General features: G+C 46.5%; 1 protein-coding gene across 10 annotated transcripts in view; it reads left to right on the forward strand.

Annotated features, from left to right (window-relative positions):
- The window catches only part of phkb (phosphorylase kinase, beta), a 218,366-nt gene that overhangs the window by 80,490 nt on the left and 117,928 nt on the right, over positions 1-19,948 (forward strand). For all 10 annotated transcript variants that reach the window (XM_070554730.1, XM_070554736.1, XM_070554729.1 and 7 more), the window contains 2 exons: positions 52-159; positions 3,865-3,945. In XM_070554730.1, coding sequence (XP_070410831.1) covers positions 52-159; positions 3,865-3,945 — 189 coding nt within the window. The remainder of the gene's footprint in view (positions 1-51; positions 160-3,864; positions 3,946-19,948) is intronic.

Consider the following 19,948-nt stretch of genomic DNA (forward strand, 5'->3'; position numbering starts at 1 on the left):
TATGTTTCTGTGTCACTGTCCTCTTACCTTGTCTCCATGTGTCTCTGGCAGGTGGAGGAGTTTAAAAAGGACCCTAGCCCCTCCAAGTGTCTGCACTCAGTGTTCCACGTAGACACCGGGGATGAGATTCACTCGTACCGGGACTATCACCACCTACAGGTGAGTAGGAGTGCAGACTATCAGAGAACTGAGGCAGATGCCAAATGGTAGAAAAAGATCAGAATCCATTCTTCCTCTGAATGAAGAGTTGATCCCGTAGAAGTCTTGAGAATAAGCTCTAGATCTGCGACCAGATTTGGCGAGACACCAGTCTGTTCGATCTCTTTTTCACACTTGATTAAAAACACATGAATGATCTGGAAAGTTATGACAGAATATAACATATCTGTAAACTGTTTATTAGCATAATAATCATATCCGACCTATAAGCCAACGCTTATTTACCAATTCAAACAAGATCATTCCCTGCCATGTTTGGATTAAATATGAATCATAATCCTTCTCATAAAACATAAATGGGCTGTGATACTAGCCAGAGACAAGCCTACGTAACCTTTATGTAGCAATTAGCGATGTCTGATATTAAAGGTCTACCATTACTATCGGTCGATATCAGCATTCAGACCTAATATCAGAAAATAATCGTATCGATTTTCAGACTTTTAATGGCCAAACTTTTACATACCATACACATATTAGACTTGAAATTCTTCAGCTGCTCTCAAAGTGTACATAATGACAGATCTGAGGTAAAGTTTTTGAGATATTTTTGTTTATTTGGTACAACTTACGAAGTATAAATGTACCTTATGTAGTGAACATACGCGGTCCTCACAGCACATAGCTATGCTAGACAGCTAACAAACCACTAAAGCAAAAATCTTCACCCAGTGCTTGTTATTCTTATTGCAAGACCTTTAGAAAAGTTTTAAGTACCTGGGTGTTCACCTCAACAGCAAACTGAACCTGTCCAACAACACAGATGCTCTGTATAAGAAGGGCCAAACCCGCCTCTGCCTCCTGAGGAGGCTGAGGTCCTTCGGGGTTCATTGTCATCTGTTAAAATACTTCTATCACTCTGCTGTGGTCTGTTGAGGTGCAGGCAGCTCTAACCAAGACAGGAAGAGACTGAACAAGTTAGTTCACAAAGCTAGCTCGGTTCTGGGCTGCCCACTGGATTCAGTTGAGGAGACCTGTGTTGAAGGATGCTTGGGAAGATGACCTCCATCTTAAAAAAAAAAAAAAAACCACCGACTGCATTCCACTGTGGAGACCATGGACAGCTCCTTCAGAGGCAGACTGAGACATCCCAGCTGTAAAACAGAACGCTACCATAGGTCTTTCATCCCCTCTGCAGAAGGAGTGTGTACCTCCTCGATTGAACTTGTACTGGCATTATCCTGGTACATTATAACATCAGTGCTATACTCGTACAATACCGGATTTACATAGTATGTCTGTGTCTCTTGCAGTATGCTGCATAGTTCTGGAACCCAAGTATTTCATTATTTATTTGTGGTTTTTAGTGGTTGAAGGTTACAATACTAGATTCCCGCCTATGTGTATAAATACATGTACCTTTGTTATTTGTCTTTGAATTATTCTCTTAAGTGTTGGTGCTGCTGTAACAAGTGAATTTCCCCACTGTGGGATCAATAAAGTCTATTATATTCTATTCTAGTCTACTACCATAGCTGCAATAGACAGAAAAAGAAAAAATACATTACTAGCTAATAAACACATCTTAGCGTCATACATAAGGAGAATGAGATTCAGCTGCTGTTGGAGACTAAATAAATATGGCACTTTTCCTGTTACTAACTTAAATTTAACTATTTGTCATTTTGCACAGGACATTAAACATGCATGATGGGTGATATGTGATGTTAGCCACCTAAAATGTTTTAGTGTGTCTTTTCATGAGAGGGGGACACAACATTTATCAGTATCAGTTTATATCAGTATCAGATATTAAGAGTCAGACATCGGATATCAGTAAAACAGCCAATATCAAGCATTCCTAGTAGCAATGGTTTAACTCATCTAGCATTAATCACCTATTGGTCCACCTCACTGAATCCAAAAAGCAGCGGTTCCTTATGGTTCCTCCTGTAGGTGTTTAGAGAAGGTTGTTTCTATGTAGCTTGTTTTAGCTGTGCTTTGGCCTGATCCCGTGAGTGACATTCAGGCAGTGGCAGTTGTACCATTAGGCATAGGTCGGCGGCCGCCTGGGGCCCCCTAGCCCTGACTGCTGGCACCCCTCTGTTAATGGACGATTCCTTTAAGACGCTGATGCACAAACAGGAAGTGATTGGTAGTCATTCCACTCCAATCCAGTTGGTGGCAGTAATGCACCAAATTGTTTACCAAGTGCCATAAGACCACAAATAGGAAGAAGAAGAGAAAGCAGAAGAATAAGAAGAGAGACGGGAGCGTTTGTAACAAACTCGAAGTAGTAGTCAAAACAATAAGCATGACATGAAGTTATCCTAGTGGCTCCAATAAGAGAAAGATGCAGCTTGCTTCAAAAATGCTTTTATCTTCCCTTCTGAAAGTGACGTTGTTTTTCGCTGTAAACATCAAAAGGAAGCAGAAAGGAAAGACAATGGAAAATGTTTAAAGGGAGGAAAACATGGACCAAAATGGAAAATAGACAAAAATAAACAAAGTCAAAGGCACAGGAGCACTGAGAGGAAGAAGAAAGCAGAGCAAATATTGAAAGCACTCAAAGGGAGGCAAAGACAGGAAAAAAGAGGAGGACTAATAAACAGGGAAAATAACTCATGTCAGAAGAGGGGAGAGTTTTGCAAATCTACTTAAATGTAAGATTGTAGAAAATTTTGTGTAAAGGGGCCCCATGTCTGTGTTTGCTTTGGGCCCCCAAATTGCTAAATCCACCACTGCATTCAGGCCACATGGAGCTTGCTCAAGAGTCTTTTCCTAAGGCCTCACTCCATTGTGACATGGTTTCTTAGTTCTACGGAGTTAAAGTCATCAGAAGAGTTTCTAAATCACGCTTTGTCTGGTCTCTCACCCAGAACCAATTTAACATTGGAGACCATACAAGGGCAACAGAAACTGCCCCAGAGAGCTTCTAGGGTCCTTTTTGTTACTGAAACCCTTCCACCATGATGGGGGTGATTGACTGTGAAGGGTCGGGGTGAGGGAGGGGCTCAGAGATAAATTGCCACTTCTTTGCATTGCAAAGAGCAAGTTGAGGTGGTCTGTGCATCTATCTGAGTAGATACCTTGCAGACATCTGCTATAGTGTTGTTTCACTCCTAAGAATAGACTGAGAACTTGCTGCAGAGGTTACGTCTTGCAGTTGGCCTGTCAGGAATCAAGATACTGTGCTTTGATTTAAATAAAATGAAACAAACAACCATCCTAGCAGTTGGAGAAATGGCTTTCCCTTGAGAAGTGGGCGTGCATTAAATCAGCTGTAAAACAGTTTATTCTTCTGCCAATGGTATCGACAGAGGTCAGTTTGGTGTTGCATTTGGATGGAGACTGGTGAAAGATGGCCGATGCATCAAGAGAGCCAGAGATCGCAAATCAAAAGGCAGCTGCAAAGTTAGTTGGCTGTGACAATCACACACTCAGAAATCAACAGGGTTGGTCTGATGGAAAGCCTTTCCCGTCCTTGGCTGTTATTCTTTCACTATAACTTTATGAATGTTAGCAGCCCGACGCCACGGGCCTAATGTCTAACATAAAGCTTACGCCTCGGCTTTTACAGCGCGCAGGAACTCGACTATGGCTGAACTGATAAATTTGAGAATTACACATAGTGTGCAAATGACCGCCACCTTCTTTAATGACACCCCTAACTTCTCTCTCCCCATTCTTCCACCATCCCTTCAGATCGATGCAGTTTCTCTGTTCCTGCTGTACCTGGTGGAGATGATCAGCTCTGGTCTGCAGATCATTTACAACACTGATGAGGTAAATAAGACACCAAACAGACATCAGAGGCCATCTCTACAGTGATTTATATCCTAAATACTCTGACTAGTGCTATAGGACCAAACAGAAGCCACATCAGGCTGATAAAAATGGGTAATCTAGGGTTTCATTAAACATTTTCTCATTCAGTTGTTAAACATTTCAGAATAAATACTATGGATGCACCGATACCAATACCAGCATCAGTATCAGCCCAGTACTGCGTCTGTTTCTTTGTACTTGTACTTGTAAAAAAGACCTAAATACTAAACAACCAGAGATGGGAAGTAACAAATTACATTTACTTGCTTTATTGTAATTGAGTAGTTTTTTTGTGTGTATGTTATACTTTTTAAGTTGTTTTGAAAGTCTGTACTTTAACTTTTACTTGAGTATGTTTTTTTAAGTACTGTACAATTCCACATTTTCAATTATGCCAGTTACTGAGTTAAGGAATGTGTTTAAAGGCCAAATAAGTAAAAGTGTTGCACTTTGCAGCGTCTGAACAGAATGAGACGCCTTCAGTGCTGATTCTCACTCATGGGGGATGTGGGTGTACACTTTTTATATTGAGGACAGTACACAGCACCACCTTTTCCCAAAGTTTAGCTCAAAAACATCACTTTGGTCCCTGTGGTGTGCTCATTGGTAACCCCCTCCTGTTCCTTATTGAGGCCCTCACCTTTGCACAATGCTGTGACATCAGTAGTTTACTCGGTTCAGTTGTAGGACTCAGCTCAGTGTTTGAATTGTGTTTCGCCAAATGCTCAACAAAGTGGGAAAAAGTGCAGACTCATTACAAGCTGATTGCCTCGATGGTTTGCTCATACATCAGAAGAACTGGAGCCTCTATGAGTTTAAAAAAAATCTGGATTGTTCATATTTGCACTTTATATGGGAGTCAGTTCAGTTGTAAATGTCATGTGTACCATCCGTGTGTGTGTGTGTGTGAACTCAGAGGTTGCTTGTTGATGCAAGAGATGTGTGATGATGTAGCATGTTTCTTTATTTTACTCAAGAACAAAATATTAAATTATTACAGCAGCAATCAAACTGTTGAGGGTCTGACCTCATGAGGAAATTACTATGCAGTGATTTTCTCCAAAATGACTGTGCTTAAATTGTTCTGAAAAGCAAATAATCACATCAGCGCCAAGAAACTTCATTTCCCATGATGCTTTGCACACGGAAGCATTGTGATGACGTCACCGCCTAGTACCAGAAACACGTTCTGCGCATGTGCGGGAAGCCGTGGAGCTTTTCCCGCGAACTAAGACCATAAATCTTCAGCAGAGACAAAGAATCCTCGTTCTTTTGCCCAGGATACCTGGCGGTAAGGACACGCTTGTCAACGCTCCGACAACTTGAGCACGCGGAAGCTCTAAGTGCCAAGTTGAGCCACGCAACCGCTGGAAACTACACTCAACTCCATCGGGACCTGACTGGGAACGAGCGGAGCTCCATTCAGCTCTCAGAGACGCTCCGTGGAGAAACACTCGTGGAGCCAAACAACGGAGAAAGCATTAAACCGACGGATGACGCTGAAAACTGCGGAGAAAACGGAGAACCGTCAAATCATAACAGCGGGGACGCCTTGCTGCTTTGGTGATCAGAAAACTCATTTTTTTCTCTCTCCTTTTCTTCTCCCGTTTCCTCTATAGTCCAGAATAAGCAATAAAACCGCGCTATTGCTTAAAAAGTAGCTTCGTGTTTTCCTCTTTCGCTCCCAATTCGTCCTTCGGGTCATTTTGAAAGAATAAACTGCTTATTGATCATCGCTAATATCTTTAGTCGTCAGCTCTGGCCAGGCTGCCGACTCCTTTTAGATTAAATAATTTACAAGTGACCCTTTTGTTGTTTGTTAACTTTTGAAGTGTTTGAGTTAAGTTTTACTGTGATTCTAAGCCACTAAGTGTTCGGAAAGTAGAAAACTTTACACATCCAGGTCTCCTGTTGAATGCGAGGGGAGGGGCAGAGCCCCACACACACTCACAGCTCACTTTCCCCCACCTACTCTGGGGAAACAAAGACCCATTCATCTCTCACACACACACACACACACAAACACCTTGAACATTATTTTGAATATACATCCTTTTATTATATCACATGGTTATTATTCATTTATGCCACTGTTTATTCATTTGACAAATTGTTAATTAAACGTTATAAAATTCAGATTTTCGTCTCCAGTAGCTTTGTTGTGTCGAAGAGAAGTCTCTGCTCCAAGGATTCTACGAACTTCAAGAAAGACTGATAAGAGTTTTGGATTCAATTTTTCCCCGGTAAAAGGGGAATGGTGCCCCGTATATCTAAGAATATCTTAATTAATTAATAAATCAGTAAATATTCCCATATTTACAGAATTTATTGAAGAATCCAAAAGTAAGTTGAAGCTTACTAATTGTTCGCTCCTAATAACCCCAACATTTTATTGGTGCAGCCCGCGTGAGGCTTGGATACACAGAGATTTCTATCCGGCACAAACAAACAAATAAATCCAAAGAGCTTGAATTAAAAATAATCCGTTGGTCAGCCTTGAACCAGCAACAGAGTGGTGCTGATTTCGCTGAGCAGGAAGCTGCATCGAACTCTCACCAGTAACTCAGTGCTTCTTTAAAGGTGCAACGTGTAAATTAATTCTGGTTGACCTTTTAGGTTAAAAATTCAGTTTTTCCTTAAAGGTGCAACGTGTAATTAATTCTGGCTAACCTTTTAGGTTAAAATTCAGCTTTTCCTTAAAGGTGCAACGTGTAATTAATTCTGGCTAACCTTTTGGGTTAAAATTCAGTTTTTCCTTAAAGGTGCAACGTGTAATTAATTCTGGCTAACCTTTTAGGTTAAAATTCAGTTCCTCATTAAAGGTGCAGCGTGTAAGTAATTCTGACTAACCCTTTTAGGCTAAAATTAACTGCTAATTTAGCGACTTTAACTCACAGTGGCTATTATAACTAACTGAAACCTTCACTCAAAGACTGATAACACCCTGTTTGCTAATATTCTGAAGGAATAACTAGCATATTTAACACTGCAAGTGTTGTAAGACGTTGCTACGGCAACGCACCAGCTTTTGCTAAAATACTGAAAGGAATAGTATTTTAAGCGTCAGTCACGACATTCCGTGCAATCTTAAAACGCTAAAACCTGTGCGCACAAAGGTTAATTTAGTGTTTTTCTGCTACAAAGCTAGCAGTTTGCTGCCCAAAAGGTGCAGTTTGAGCTATCTGCAGAAGCTCTACTAGGCTATTTTTGGTTCGGTTGTTAAAATGGAGGGACAGAGTAGTGAACTGACCAACTCCCGGCAACCAGGTGGCGCTGCGGCCCACGACTATGAACCTGGCCTACTTTCTGGACAAATATTGTCCAAACTGGTCGCGGTTGCTCGAGAACCCGACTACCCTTCTAGGGATTTCACTGAAGAACAGCGTAGCGTCGAGCTAGAAGCTGTAATTGATCAAATAGAAAACCCGGATGGTACAAAACCAATCCAGGTTCACTTAGCTAAGTTAGCCTTGATCCTCTATCAGAGAGAACTCCAACATGATCGAGAGATCATGAACCTCCAGAGTATGCTAGCTGAAAAACAGCGAAATGGAAGTCTGAAGGATGAGGAGGAAGACAACACCAGCACCGATCCTGGGGAAGATGGGGAGGAGACCCCGCCCCCCTCTGCTGATGACAACAGACAGTGGGAAGGGGGGAAACACCATGACTCTCTGGACGGACGCACGCCGCAGGGGAGAGATGAAGCTCATCTGTCCCAACCTTCGGCCCCGTTCCCTACACACACTCTAGGGCATTCAGGACCACCTAGGGGCCGAGGGCAGTTCGCCCTCGAACCCCAGGTTGGACCACCACCCTCATCTTCACGGCCTTCTCAATCAGTGAGAAGTCGACCAGCTGAGCGGCACCTCTATTTAGACCGCTCCCCCAGTCCACAAAGGGTGCAAGGTGCCGCTTGGGGTTATGCACCCCAAGCTGCACCTCAACCATCTACCCATCCTAGCTACTCCGGTATTCGGCATGCCGATAACCAGCTGCATGACAGAGCATACTACGCAGACGTGCCCCGGGAGGAGGACCTCCCAGGACACCCACGTGACGTGCCAGCAGCCCGTCACAGCATGCCGAACCCCGATTTGGGCCCCAGGAGTCAACATTGGGAGCCCAGAGCACACCAGCGATATCCAGCGCTCTCTGAGACAGACCGTGGGTCAGAGTCAGAGGATGACGCGCCGTACCGTGAGTCAGGGCTCCGTGTACGTCAAATTGAATCGCTAGCTAAAGACATAGAACGCTTTGATCCTAACACCAATGAATCCAATGTCGACGATTATCTCAGGGAGATAGAACGTTGTCTGCTTGATCTTCCAGCACCCTCTTCAAGGGAAAAGCTCAAGCTAATTTGGAAAACCACATCTAGAACAGTGCACGGTTTCATGGAAACTCTACCACCTGACATTCGAGATCGGTACTCCTCGCTCTGCCGAGCGTTGAGGGATGAATACGCCACTTATGCAGACTCTGCGTCAGCTACAATGGGGGCCTTCTCCATCAAACACGGGAGGAACGAACCCCCCAGAGAGTATTATCGCCGACTCAAAAGTGCTTACTTCCAAGGTCGAAACGGCCCTGGGCTCGAGGAAGACCCTGCCTTCAGATCCCTGTTCATTCACAACCTGCACGAGTGTGTTCGCTCCGAAGTCTCAATGTATTGTCGGATGAAGAAACTGACAACTCAGGAGATTAGGAGATACGCTCAACAGGCTTGGGAAGCCGGCGGAAAGCCCCAAAAGCCTGACGCACATCACCGCGTCATGCACCTAGCTCCTGACGCCGAGCCGCGTTTGGAGCTCGAAGGCACAGAAGCTCCACCCACTAAGCCAAAATCTGCTAAACCTAGACCTGTTAAACCGCGAGAGCAGTCCCAATCTCCTCAACAGGGGAAGGGGGGTGCTGATTGGCTGCCTAGGTCTGGACAATCAGACAGGAAGTGGCCCAACCAAAACCAACGGCAAGCAGGTCGGAACAATGGAAGGTTTAAGGAGCGCCGCTCACAGGTAGGTCCCGAACACAAGTCCGCAGGTGAGTACTTGACCAAAGCCGACCTCCAGGAGATGTTTCAGCAGTTCCTAGCTAAACAGAAGGAACAGCTGAGATCTGCAGATGAGACCCCTGCACCAAAGTCTGCTTCTAAGAAGCCAGACCCAGAGCCAACGTCCACATGACTAGGCGTGGCTCAACCTCCCAGCGTGGCCAGGACCTACCTGATCAGCTGGGGGAACACTACTGGTAGATCACAGGAGTCTCCTGAAATCTACCCCCCAGAGAAACCTGATACTAAATTTCTGAAGTTCCTTGGTGACTTAACAAACCATGATCATGCTCGCCGTTTGTACTGTAGCACCAGCGTAGGTGGATGCATACAGGTTGATGCCCTGCTGGATACCGGCTCAGAAATCACCCTGATGTGCTCCACATTGTTCCATCGCGTGTCTGACACCATGCGGTCGCTCGGGAAACCAGTCCAGGTAGAACCCTGTGACCTGAAAATCACCAGCTACACCCAGACCCGGGAGTGTATCACTCACCGGGCGTGGCTGGATATCACCTTCCAAGACATGACTCTGGTTCACCCGTTTTATGTCTGCCAGCTAGACACTGAACCATTTCTCGTTGGTCAGGACCTGCTTGAACGTCTAGCTCCCCTCATCGACTGCCAGAAGGGTCAACTGTGGGCCCAGGTGGACACACCTAAGCCCTGGAACCCGGATAGCAGCCGACCATCCTCCATTCTTGAAGTCAGCATAAGTGAGCAGCAAAACCCTTGTTCCAAGGTCATGCCCCTCCCTACAGCTCCCACAGACGATGTCCGCCTGCAAAGGCATGAAACCGCTCCTGGAACTCCGTTCCGCACACATTCATCTTTTCTCTGCTCGCTGAAGAACGTCAGCCTGCAGCCATATGCACCACACATAGTTGGTGGTCTTACCATCAACTGCACCCACATCTCAGATGCTCGCCTTGCTCTTTGGTCTGAAAAGTCAGCCATCAGCCAGCAGACGTTTGAACACCTGCGTCAGAAGGACCCCCTTCTGGTCAGTGTGACACGTAGCCATCGGCTCTTGTCACCTACTTGGCCGCAGAGGCTCCTGAAAGCGCCAGAGGTCTGCTCTCTGACTATCCAACTTGGAGCAAGACAGCTCACACATACATTCAGCATCATACCACAGCTTGATCCACCTGCACTCATTGGAGCAGATCTGCTGGTTCGACTAGGTGCCCAGCTGGACACTTGCAATCAAGTCCTTTGGGCCCGGGCCACACCTTCCTCTGAGCCTCGCTCAGAAGGCCGTGAACACTTGCTGTCCGGACAGACCATTCCACAGGCCTGCCGTGCAGTGGTTGAGGCCAGCACGGTTCTGCCCCCACTGGTCAAAGGAGTGCCTGTTCGTCTGACTCTGATGAAGCATCAGAAGCTGCCAGGCACACAGGCCTTCTTCCAGCCATCACCACACTTCTTGGAGCTCAACTTAGCCGTCTGTGGCACGCCACTCTTGGAGCTGAACAATCGTTCTGCCTACTTGTTGGTCGAAAATCCGACCCGGAGTCCTATCCACATGCCGGCAGGAAAGCCCTTGGGCATGCTGATAGATAGCTCATTCCATGACTTTGAACTTTCAGTCCCCGTGATCGGACAACTTCCGTTGTTCTTGAACGACAGACAGGTTGGTGTAGACACATTCAGTACTTTCCCTTCACAAATGATTACCATCAAGCGGCATGAAGCCCTTCCTGAGGAACCCATTTGCAGTGCAACCTTAGATACTGACGGCGGTCAGTGTCTAACGGTTTTTGCAATAAATACTCAACCCTCTGAGTCACCGGTTGAAAGCCCGGAACACCAGAGACCCTCCTCCTCTGAACCTTATGACGGCTTCGAGGCCGAAGTCAGCCAGCAGCTTGACAAAGCGGATGCGCTGGAGTCAGAGGAGCAGAGAGCAGCGCTTAGAAGCCTGTTCTATGAGTTTCAGTCCATCTTATCCAGGGACTCCCTGGACTGTGGACTCACAAACCTGCATACGGTTCGCATTCCAACGAACCCGAATGCCCCTCCTACTTTTGTACGTCAGTACAAGATTCCCCTCGCTGCTTATGAGTCGATCCAAGAGATCCTCGATCAGCTGAAGGAGAAAAACATCATCAGAGAGTGTAACTCCACTTACAACTCTCCCATCTGGCCGGTTCTGAAACCGACTGGGAAATGGCGTCTCACCATAGACTATCGTGCACTGAACAAACAAGTACCTCTCTCCAGGTGGCCTATGATCCATTTAGATCAGGAGCTAGCCAGAGTCAGAGATGCTCGTTTCTTCTCTACGGTTGACGTAGCCAACGGCTTCTGGACCATGAAGGTTGAGCCGGCGGACCAGTATAAACTGGCTTTCTCCTTTGGAAATCGCCAATATACTTGGAACCGCTGCCCCTTTGGCTACTCTAACTCACCTGCCGAGTTCAACATCTTCCTCCACAAAGCCATGTCAGATGCTGCTTCCAGAGGGAACCTCATATATGTCGATGACATCTTGATGAGGAGTCGAACCTTCGAGGAGCACCTGGCCGAACTCCGTCACGTGCTGCAACAGCTCGCTGACGCCGGAGCTAAATTGGCGATTCTCAAGGGACAATGGTGTCGAACCAAAGTGGAGTATGTTGGACTGCTGGTTGGCCCTAATGGAGTCGAGCCCCAAGCGGGACGCATTAGAGCCATTCAGGACATCAAAGCCCCAGCTAATCTGACTGAACTCAGGAGCTTCCTCGGAGTCTGCAACTACTCCAGGCAATTCATTGAGGAGTACGCTGAAACAGCGAGGCCCCTCACTGAGCTGCTTCGGAACGACACACCTTTCGTGTGGGACAGACCCCAAGAACTCTCCTTCCAGTTCCTAAAACAGAAGTTGGCGTCCGCACCCTGTCTGGCTTACCCAGACAAGGATAAAGAGTTCTACATAGAGGCTACTTTCTCCTCTCACTGCCTGAGCGCTGCTTTGAAGCAGAAACACGATCAGGACATGAGAGTTGTGGCATACGCCAGCAAGCCTCTGAGCAAGGTGGAACTCCAGTTCTCAGACTGCGAGAGAGCTCTCCTCTCTACAGTCTGGGCCGTCGAACACTTTCGTAGTTACATCGGTGGACAGAAAGTGATCATTGAAACGTGTCATCAGCCTGTCACCTTCCTAAACAGCCAGCGTCTGCGCGAAGGAAGAGTGTCAAACAGCCGCATTGCGACGTGGATGATGGTGCTCCAAGGATATAACATTGAGGTCAAGTATGGTCAGAACACCAAGCTAGCGCTAGGACAAGGGCTAGCAGGCTGCCAGCACTGTGACTCTGACTCCGTCATGGGCCCCCTGGACACACCTGCCGCAGTCTACCCAACCGCATCCAATCATCGCTACTTTGATGAGAATGTTTGCCAAGGGCTTCCGAAAGTTTACACTGACAGATGCGCCTACCTTCACGAAGGCCAGCTCCGTGCCGGGGTTGGAGTCGTTTGGGTGGACTGTGACACTAAGCAACCAAATCACTACCGGTTGGGCCAAAAGTCTAGTCAGTACGCCGAAATTGCTGCAGTGTTGATAACCCTCCAGCAGGCGGCAGCCTTGGACATCACTCAAATCGTCCTTTGCTCTGATTCAAACTACGCTAGACACAGCTTCATCTCTCACTTCCCCATGTGGAAGGAGAACCACATGAAAAACGCCAGGAACAGAGACGTGAAACACTCGGAGTTATTCCTAGCGTGTGATCTGCTCACCACTGAGAAAGGCATAATGGTCTACTGGAAAAAGGTCAAAGGTCACTCCAGGACCCTAGGTCCAGAGAAAGATGGTAATGACGAAGCTGACCGCCTTGCTAAGCTCGGTGCTGACCAGGGAACCTGCTGGGAATTCAAAGACGAGTGGCTTCCACCCAAGGCCGTTCACGAGGTCTGCGCGATTACTCGTCGCCATGCTAAACAGGCAGACGAACCTCGGACCGTTGAGGTACCAGTGTTTCTAGGCAGACAACCACAGGACGTGGACCTAGTCACCATGCAGGAACAAGATCCTGACCTGAAGCTCATCCGCGAGCTTCTCCAAAAGGGCCCGATACCTGAACAACCATCACCACCTATGGGCGCAAGCCGAGATTTGGTAACCCTGCATCGTCAACTCGCGCACCTGAAACTACAAAACGATTTGTTAGTTTACATGCGTGACGATCACAGCCCGCCGCGCTGGGTTGTTCCACTCGACCACAGAGGAGTGATGCTTGCCTACGCCCACGACACTCCGGTTGGAGGTCACCGCGGAACAAAAGCTACCCTCGCGTCACTGACAGAAGTAGCATATTGGCCATCGATGTCCAAGGATGTACACAGCTATGTCCAAGGCTGCCTCATCTGTGCCCAGTTTCAACCCTCCCAGCCGCTTGCTAGAGCACCACTGCAACGCAGGGGAATAACCTTCCCTTGGTCCCACCTGCAGATCGACTGGGTTGGACCGGTTCCCAAATCGGCAAGAGGAAACAAATATATGCTAACTGTAACTTGCAGTTTCACAAAGTGGGTTGAGTGCCTTCCTGCGCCAAACGATACAGCCGTCACAACCGCTGTACTGCTGATTAACCACGTTTTCAGTCGATGGGGACTTCCACTCTGCATTGACTCTGACCGAGGAACTCATTTCACATCCAGTGTAATGACGTCCCTGTTTGAACTTTTGGGAGTGGAAGTGAGATTCCACCTCCCCTATCACCCACAGTCATCCGGACAGGTCGAACGGATGAACCGCACGGTCGTCTCTATGCTCAAAAAGTACGTCTGCTCCACTGGGAAGGACTGGGACGTCAAGCTCCCTCTGGTCCTGATGACCATACGGTCCACTCCACAGCGATCCACGGGGGTTACGCCCTTTGAGATGATGACCGGCAGACTGATGACTCTACCACTGCACCTCCTGTATCACCCAGAGGATGTCAGTGTTGCCACTGCCTATACCGCTCATCAGTATGTGGCAGACTTGAAAACACACCTCAGAGCTACGTTCGCGCACGCTCAGAAGAAACTGGAGACCAACGTAGAAGGCGCTAAAGCCTACTACGACCAAAAGACAACCAGCCGCGAATACGAGGTGGGTGACAAAGTATTCTACTTTCGGTTCGCCTAACCGGCACGCAAAGCTAAGAAGTTCCTGCCCTGCTGGTCAGGACCATTTGAGATCGTGGCAAAACTCTCTCCAGTTGCATACAGGTTACGCATCACCAAAGCGAGACAGGAGCCTGTCTACAAATGGGTGCATGCAAACCAAATCAAACCCTACGTCAAACCATCCCCGCGGGTACAGAGACCAGACTCCCCGCAGGAGGTAGACGTAGTCGCTACATAGTTCTATGCATGGAAATGGAAAGGGGGGAAAGTGCACGTTTAACCCACTAACATGTACTAACCGACAAAGAACCAGCCCCCCCCCCCCCCCCCCCCCCCCGCCGTCACTTTCACTAACCAAGAGAAACTCCTTCCTAGACCGCTAACAGGATGTACCTACTAAAACCTTACAGGGTACTCTGGTACCTACACTAGGCTCTGATTAATGAATCTCTACGTGCAATCAAGACTTTGTCTGAAACCATACATCAGGATATTGTGTACACATGAGTGGTGAGAGATTTGATGTAGGACCTGCTCAGGGAAGTAAGTTCCACGCTGGACAGCTTGGTTGAAAGTCGTATTTCCCCGTACTTGGTACCACTGGACCTGCTCAAAGATCGCTTGACAGCTGCTACCCCTCTACTGTGCACCTTTCACAAATCCACCTAGCGTACAGCCTAGGCAGTGCAATTCCCATTCACGTTGAAAAAAAAATTAGAACTCGGTTTCCTGTTAAACGTTCCCATAATTGTGACACCTCACATCTATAGGTTTAGGTCGATGCTGAACATTGGTATTTGAAAGGACGGTAGGCATTTCCACTTTGAACTAGAAACCTGACACTCCATCACCTCAACCTCGAACAGCATGACTCAGAGATTGAGATCATGGACGCTTTCCAGGGTTGTAACTTTGCCTTCGATTTAGAAATTGACCAACAATTACTGATTGAAGGAACCAAATTTGCTAAGTTCACACAAAACCCGCGTGAACTTACTTTGACGCCCAAGACGCTACATTGACACAGATTATACAACCTTAATCTGCACATTGGTCGCCCTGGGGATGGGATGGCTCATCACGGCCGTGATTGCTTATTCCGCCTACAGGCGTGTTAAGAAACTCCAAGATAAGATGCACTTGCTCACCTACGGTGTGCCTCGTGACCGCGTTCGGGGAGACTCCAAGCGTGAATGTACCACACCTGTCTAAAGGGGGTGAGCAACATTTTCTTTATTATTTTGTAACCCTAAGAGTAGTTCTCACTTTAGTCTACCTCACATTTTTATCTGAGTGTTGCATTATGTCACATTCTTTATAAGCTACACACTGAATGTATGACCTAAGAATGTATTTTATGAGACCTCAAGGTTGCTATGAATTTTCTTGGATGTTATATGTTTTTTTTTTGGGTTTTCTGTATTTTTGTTTCTTACTTGGTCACATATTAACTAGTGGTTATGTGCCGGCCCAGCTCAGTCTGTCAATGACTCTGTCTGACGCACCAGCACATTGTAGTACCTCTTAGTTTTATGGTCCTTGTTTTAGCCCAAAGACTGTCCTGATCCACCCTTTGGACCAAAAAGGGGGGAATCTTGGGACCACATAGGTCAATGCGCGTTTGCGAACTATGGACCTCGTACATCACCGCGTGCTCCATAAACTGAACTGTATGGCCGGCGGTGAGATGCCTTTGTGTCCACTCGTGGAGTTAACCGCCCACCGACCTTCCTCCTTCTACACTACTACCTCTCGCATGGACGACATCATCATTGCGTACCACCTGCGTGAGTGGCTTCTTCTCGTTATGCGCGTTGGGGACTATCCCGTTTCCTATCCTCTTTGTGCCTGACAAAGACAAAGACCAAAGGCGCCAGGATCCAAGACAAAGACCAAAGACAAAGGCGTCCAAGGAGACCAACGTCCTAAGGGACAAACCCACCTGTGCTTCCGACAATCAAGTCGACCTACGTTCATGAGGAACAAACCCATCTGTGCTTCCGACGATCGAGCTTTGGGCGCGATCCCCGAAACCAAAAGGGGGAATGTTGAGGGTCTGACCTCATGAGGAAATTACTATGCAGTGATTTTCTCCAAAATGACTGTGCTTAAATTGTTCTGAAAAGCAAATAATCACATCAGCGCCAAGAAACTTCATTTCCCATGATGCTTTGCACACGGAAGCATTGTGATGACGTCACCGCCTAGTACCAGAAACACGTTCTGCGCATGTGCGGGAAGCCGTGGAGCTTTTCCCGCGAACTAAGACCATAAATCTTCAGCAGAGACAAAGAATCCTCGTTCTTTTGCCCAGGATACCTGGCGGTAAGGACACGCTTGTCAACGCTCCGACAACTTGAGCACGCGGAAGCTCTAAGTGCCAAGTTGAGCCACGCAACCGCTGGAAACTACACTCAACTCCATCGGGACCTGACTGGGAACGAGCGGAGCTCCATTCAGCTCTCAGAGACGCTCCGTGGAGAAACACTCGTGGAGCCAAACAACGGAGAAAGCATTAAACCGACGGATGACGCTGAAAACTGCGGAGAAAACGGAGAACCGTCAAATCATAACAGCGGGGACGCCTTGCTGCTTTGGTGATCAGAAAACTCATTTTTTTCTCTCTCCTTTTCTTCTCCCGTTTCCTCTATAGTCCAGAATAAGCAATAAAACCGCGCTATTGCTTAAAAAGTAGCTTCGTGTTTTCCTCTTTCGCTCCCAATTCGTCCTTCGGGTCATTTTGAAAGAATAAACTGCTTATTGATCATCGCTAATATCTTTAGTCGTCAGCTCTGGCCAGGCTGCCGACTCCTTTTAGATTAAATAATTTACAAGTGACCCTTTTGTTGTTTGTTAACTTTTGAAGTGTTTGAGTTAAGTTTTACTGTGATTCTAAGCCACTAAGTGTTCGGGAAAGTAGAAAACTTTACACATCCAGGTCTCCTGTTGAATGCGAGGGGAGGGGCAGAGCCCCACACACACTCACAGCTCACTTTCCCCCACCTACTCTGGGGAAACAAAGACCCATTCATCTCTCACACACACACACACACAAACACCTTGAACATTATTTTGAATATACATCCTTTTATTATATCACATGGTTATTATTCATTTATGCCACTGTTTATTCATTTGACAAATTGTTAATTAAACGTTATAAAATTCAGATTTTCGTCTCCAGTAGCTTTGTTGTGTCGAAGAGAAGTCTCTGCTCCAAGGATTCTACGAACTTCAAGAAAGACTGATAAGAGTTTTGGATTCAATTTTTCCCCGGTAAAAGGGGAATGGTGCCCCGTATATCTAAGAATATCTTAATTAATTAATAAATCAGTAAATATTCCCATATTTACAGAATTTATTGAAGAATCCAAAAGTAAGTTGAAGCTTACTAATTGTTCGCTCCTAATAACCCCAACAAAACCAAAGAGGATTTAAAGAATGAGAAAAAAAAGTAGAGTTTGAAAATGAAATTCCAACTAAGTTCAATTTAGTTAAATTAGTAATTCAAGGGGCTGCACAATGATGCAGTGGTTAGCGCTGTTGCCTTGTAGCAAGAAGGTCCTGGGTTCAAATCTGAGTGGAGTTAGCATGTTCTCCCTGTGCATGTGTGGGTTCTCTTCGGGTGCTCCGGCTTCCTCCCACAGTCCAAAAACATAACTGTGAGGTTCATTGGTCTCCAAATTGTCCTTAGGTGTGTGTGTGTGTGTGTGTGTGTGTGTGTGTGTGTGTGTGTGCGTGCGTGCGTGCGTGCGTGCGTGCGTGCGTGCGCGCGCTTGGTTGTGTGTCCTTTGTGTGTCTGCGTTGCCCTGCGAAGGACTGGAAATCTGTCCAGGGTGTACCCCGCCTGCATGCCCGGAGACAGTTGGAGATAGGCACCAGATGGAGACATTGGATGGATGTAGAGGGTCAAAGGGCAAAGAGGCTGTAGGACATGTGCAAGAAACTCCCATTGCTTTGTTCAGACATGGCTTTAACACTTCCTCGTGGATACTTTTAAAATCCACGTTTATGATCTTGCTTTTAAATCATAAACTGGGTTATTTTTTACATTTTAACTTTTTCATCAGTTTTACTGATTCATGCATCTCCACTATGCAATATTTTAGCCTTTTGTTGTTTTATTAGTATTTTTATCTGGTTTCACTGACAATTTTAATTGGCTGATTGGATCTCCTTTGTTTTATCTTCAAGGTTGTATTCTTTGTTGTCATGGCTTGTTGGTCTAGTATAATTACTGCAACCTGTGAGGTGCTTTGGTCAGCTCACACGCTGCTTATAAATGCACTTGATGCATAAACGGGTATGGGTTAGGGTCAGGAATACTGGTGGAGCTTTATCTCCATCATCTTCTTCCTGTGAAATGCTTTAATTCTCTGCTCCCTTTACATTCCAGTGTTGACAAACACAAGCTGCTATAATATTCATCTGCCGCCGTATTTTACTCTCCAGTGATATTTTGTGCGTCCTAAATTGTGTAGTTTATAAGTCGGCAAGCACACATGAGAGCACGTGTGGTAAAAGCGACAGTAAATCTGTTTTCAACTCAAAACGACGGCACCCACTGAGACGTGTAAATGTTAAATTTGTGCAGTGCCACCTGCTAAATGGTGAGGCCGGCGGTTTTGGTAGCGGCTGTTAGACGTGAGCTAAATCCTCTCCAGATATTCTAGAGCTGACACTAATGCCGGATCAGGAGACCGTAGCTCACTTTTATGGCTCTGCTCACATTTATAAGATCACCGAGCCGCCCAGTAGACTTCAGCAGTGAAACATTGAAATGATCTCCATACGGAAGCCTGAACGTGCCCCTGGGAACTGGACTGGTGACGTTTTATTTGGCAGCGTACCAAGCCAGTCGTAATAAAGAGCTGTTACCAGTCAGTGTCAGTTTATTCCTCTTCCTCTCCAGCTCCCAATAAACCACGTTGGTTGTTAAGCTTACACACGTTTTTTATTTTATTCATTTTTTACTGCGTGGCCTCCAGGAGCAGCAGAAACATCATTAATTCTGTTAGCGTTCACAGCCTGCTCATTCACAGCCATATGCAGAGGAAGCGGCGCCCCCGGTAGAGAAGCCCATTTGTTTACTAAATTGAGCTTATCTGTAGAAAGTAGGGACATGGTATAATATAATAACACCAAGCAATTAGTGCATGCAGCCTTCACTTTGTTTACAGACACCTCACACACACACACACACACACACACACACACACACACACACACCCAACAACCTCTCAGTTTTCTCTGTTTCTAACCACTGACAACACAAATTAACAAAGCAGTTTCCTTCCTCTTCTAAGGGCAGTCCCATCTGTGCAGCAGATGGATCTGCATGGCTAAACACGTTTTACTGGATTGCATAATTCAGACTGAAGCAGCCTGTGCTCCAGACCTCGTTTCAGCAGACATCACATCCACTGAGCAGGAGCATTTGTGACCGGTGCTCTCAGTGAGCGCTGTTTGAAATGTTTTTCATTTAGACTAATCACATTAGTGCCGTATTTATTAGCTTGTTGTAGCCTGTCACTGCTTGTGAAGTCCGCTGGCGTTCACCCGGCTGAGCTGGAAGCTGCATTGCAGTATTTCGTTTCTCCTTCCTTCTCAGAATGGTACAGAAGGGCTCTGCGTGTCCTCTGAGAAGATGCACCATCAACCTCCCAGCAGATGTCATTTTCAGTCTCATGCAGCATGAAATCGAGTGACTCATTAGCTTTTGCGTGCACCCTTTTCTCGCTCCTTCTCTCTCTGTTTCTTCTTTCTGAGATAGTGCAAGGGTGCCCGGGTAACAGAAGTGTATGTCTTTTA

Source organism: Nothobranchius furzeri, chromosome 9, assembly GCF_043380555.1.
Source record: "Nothobranchius furzeri strain GRZ-AD chromosome 9, NfurGRZ-RIMD1, whole genome shotgun sequence".
Lineage (NCBI taxonomy): Eukaryota > Metazoa > Chordata > Actinopteri > Cyprinodontiformes > Nothobranchiidae > Nothobranchius > Nothobranchius furzeri.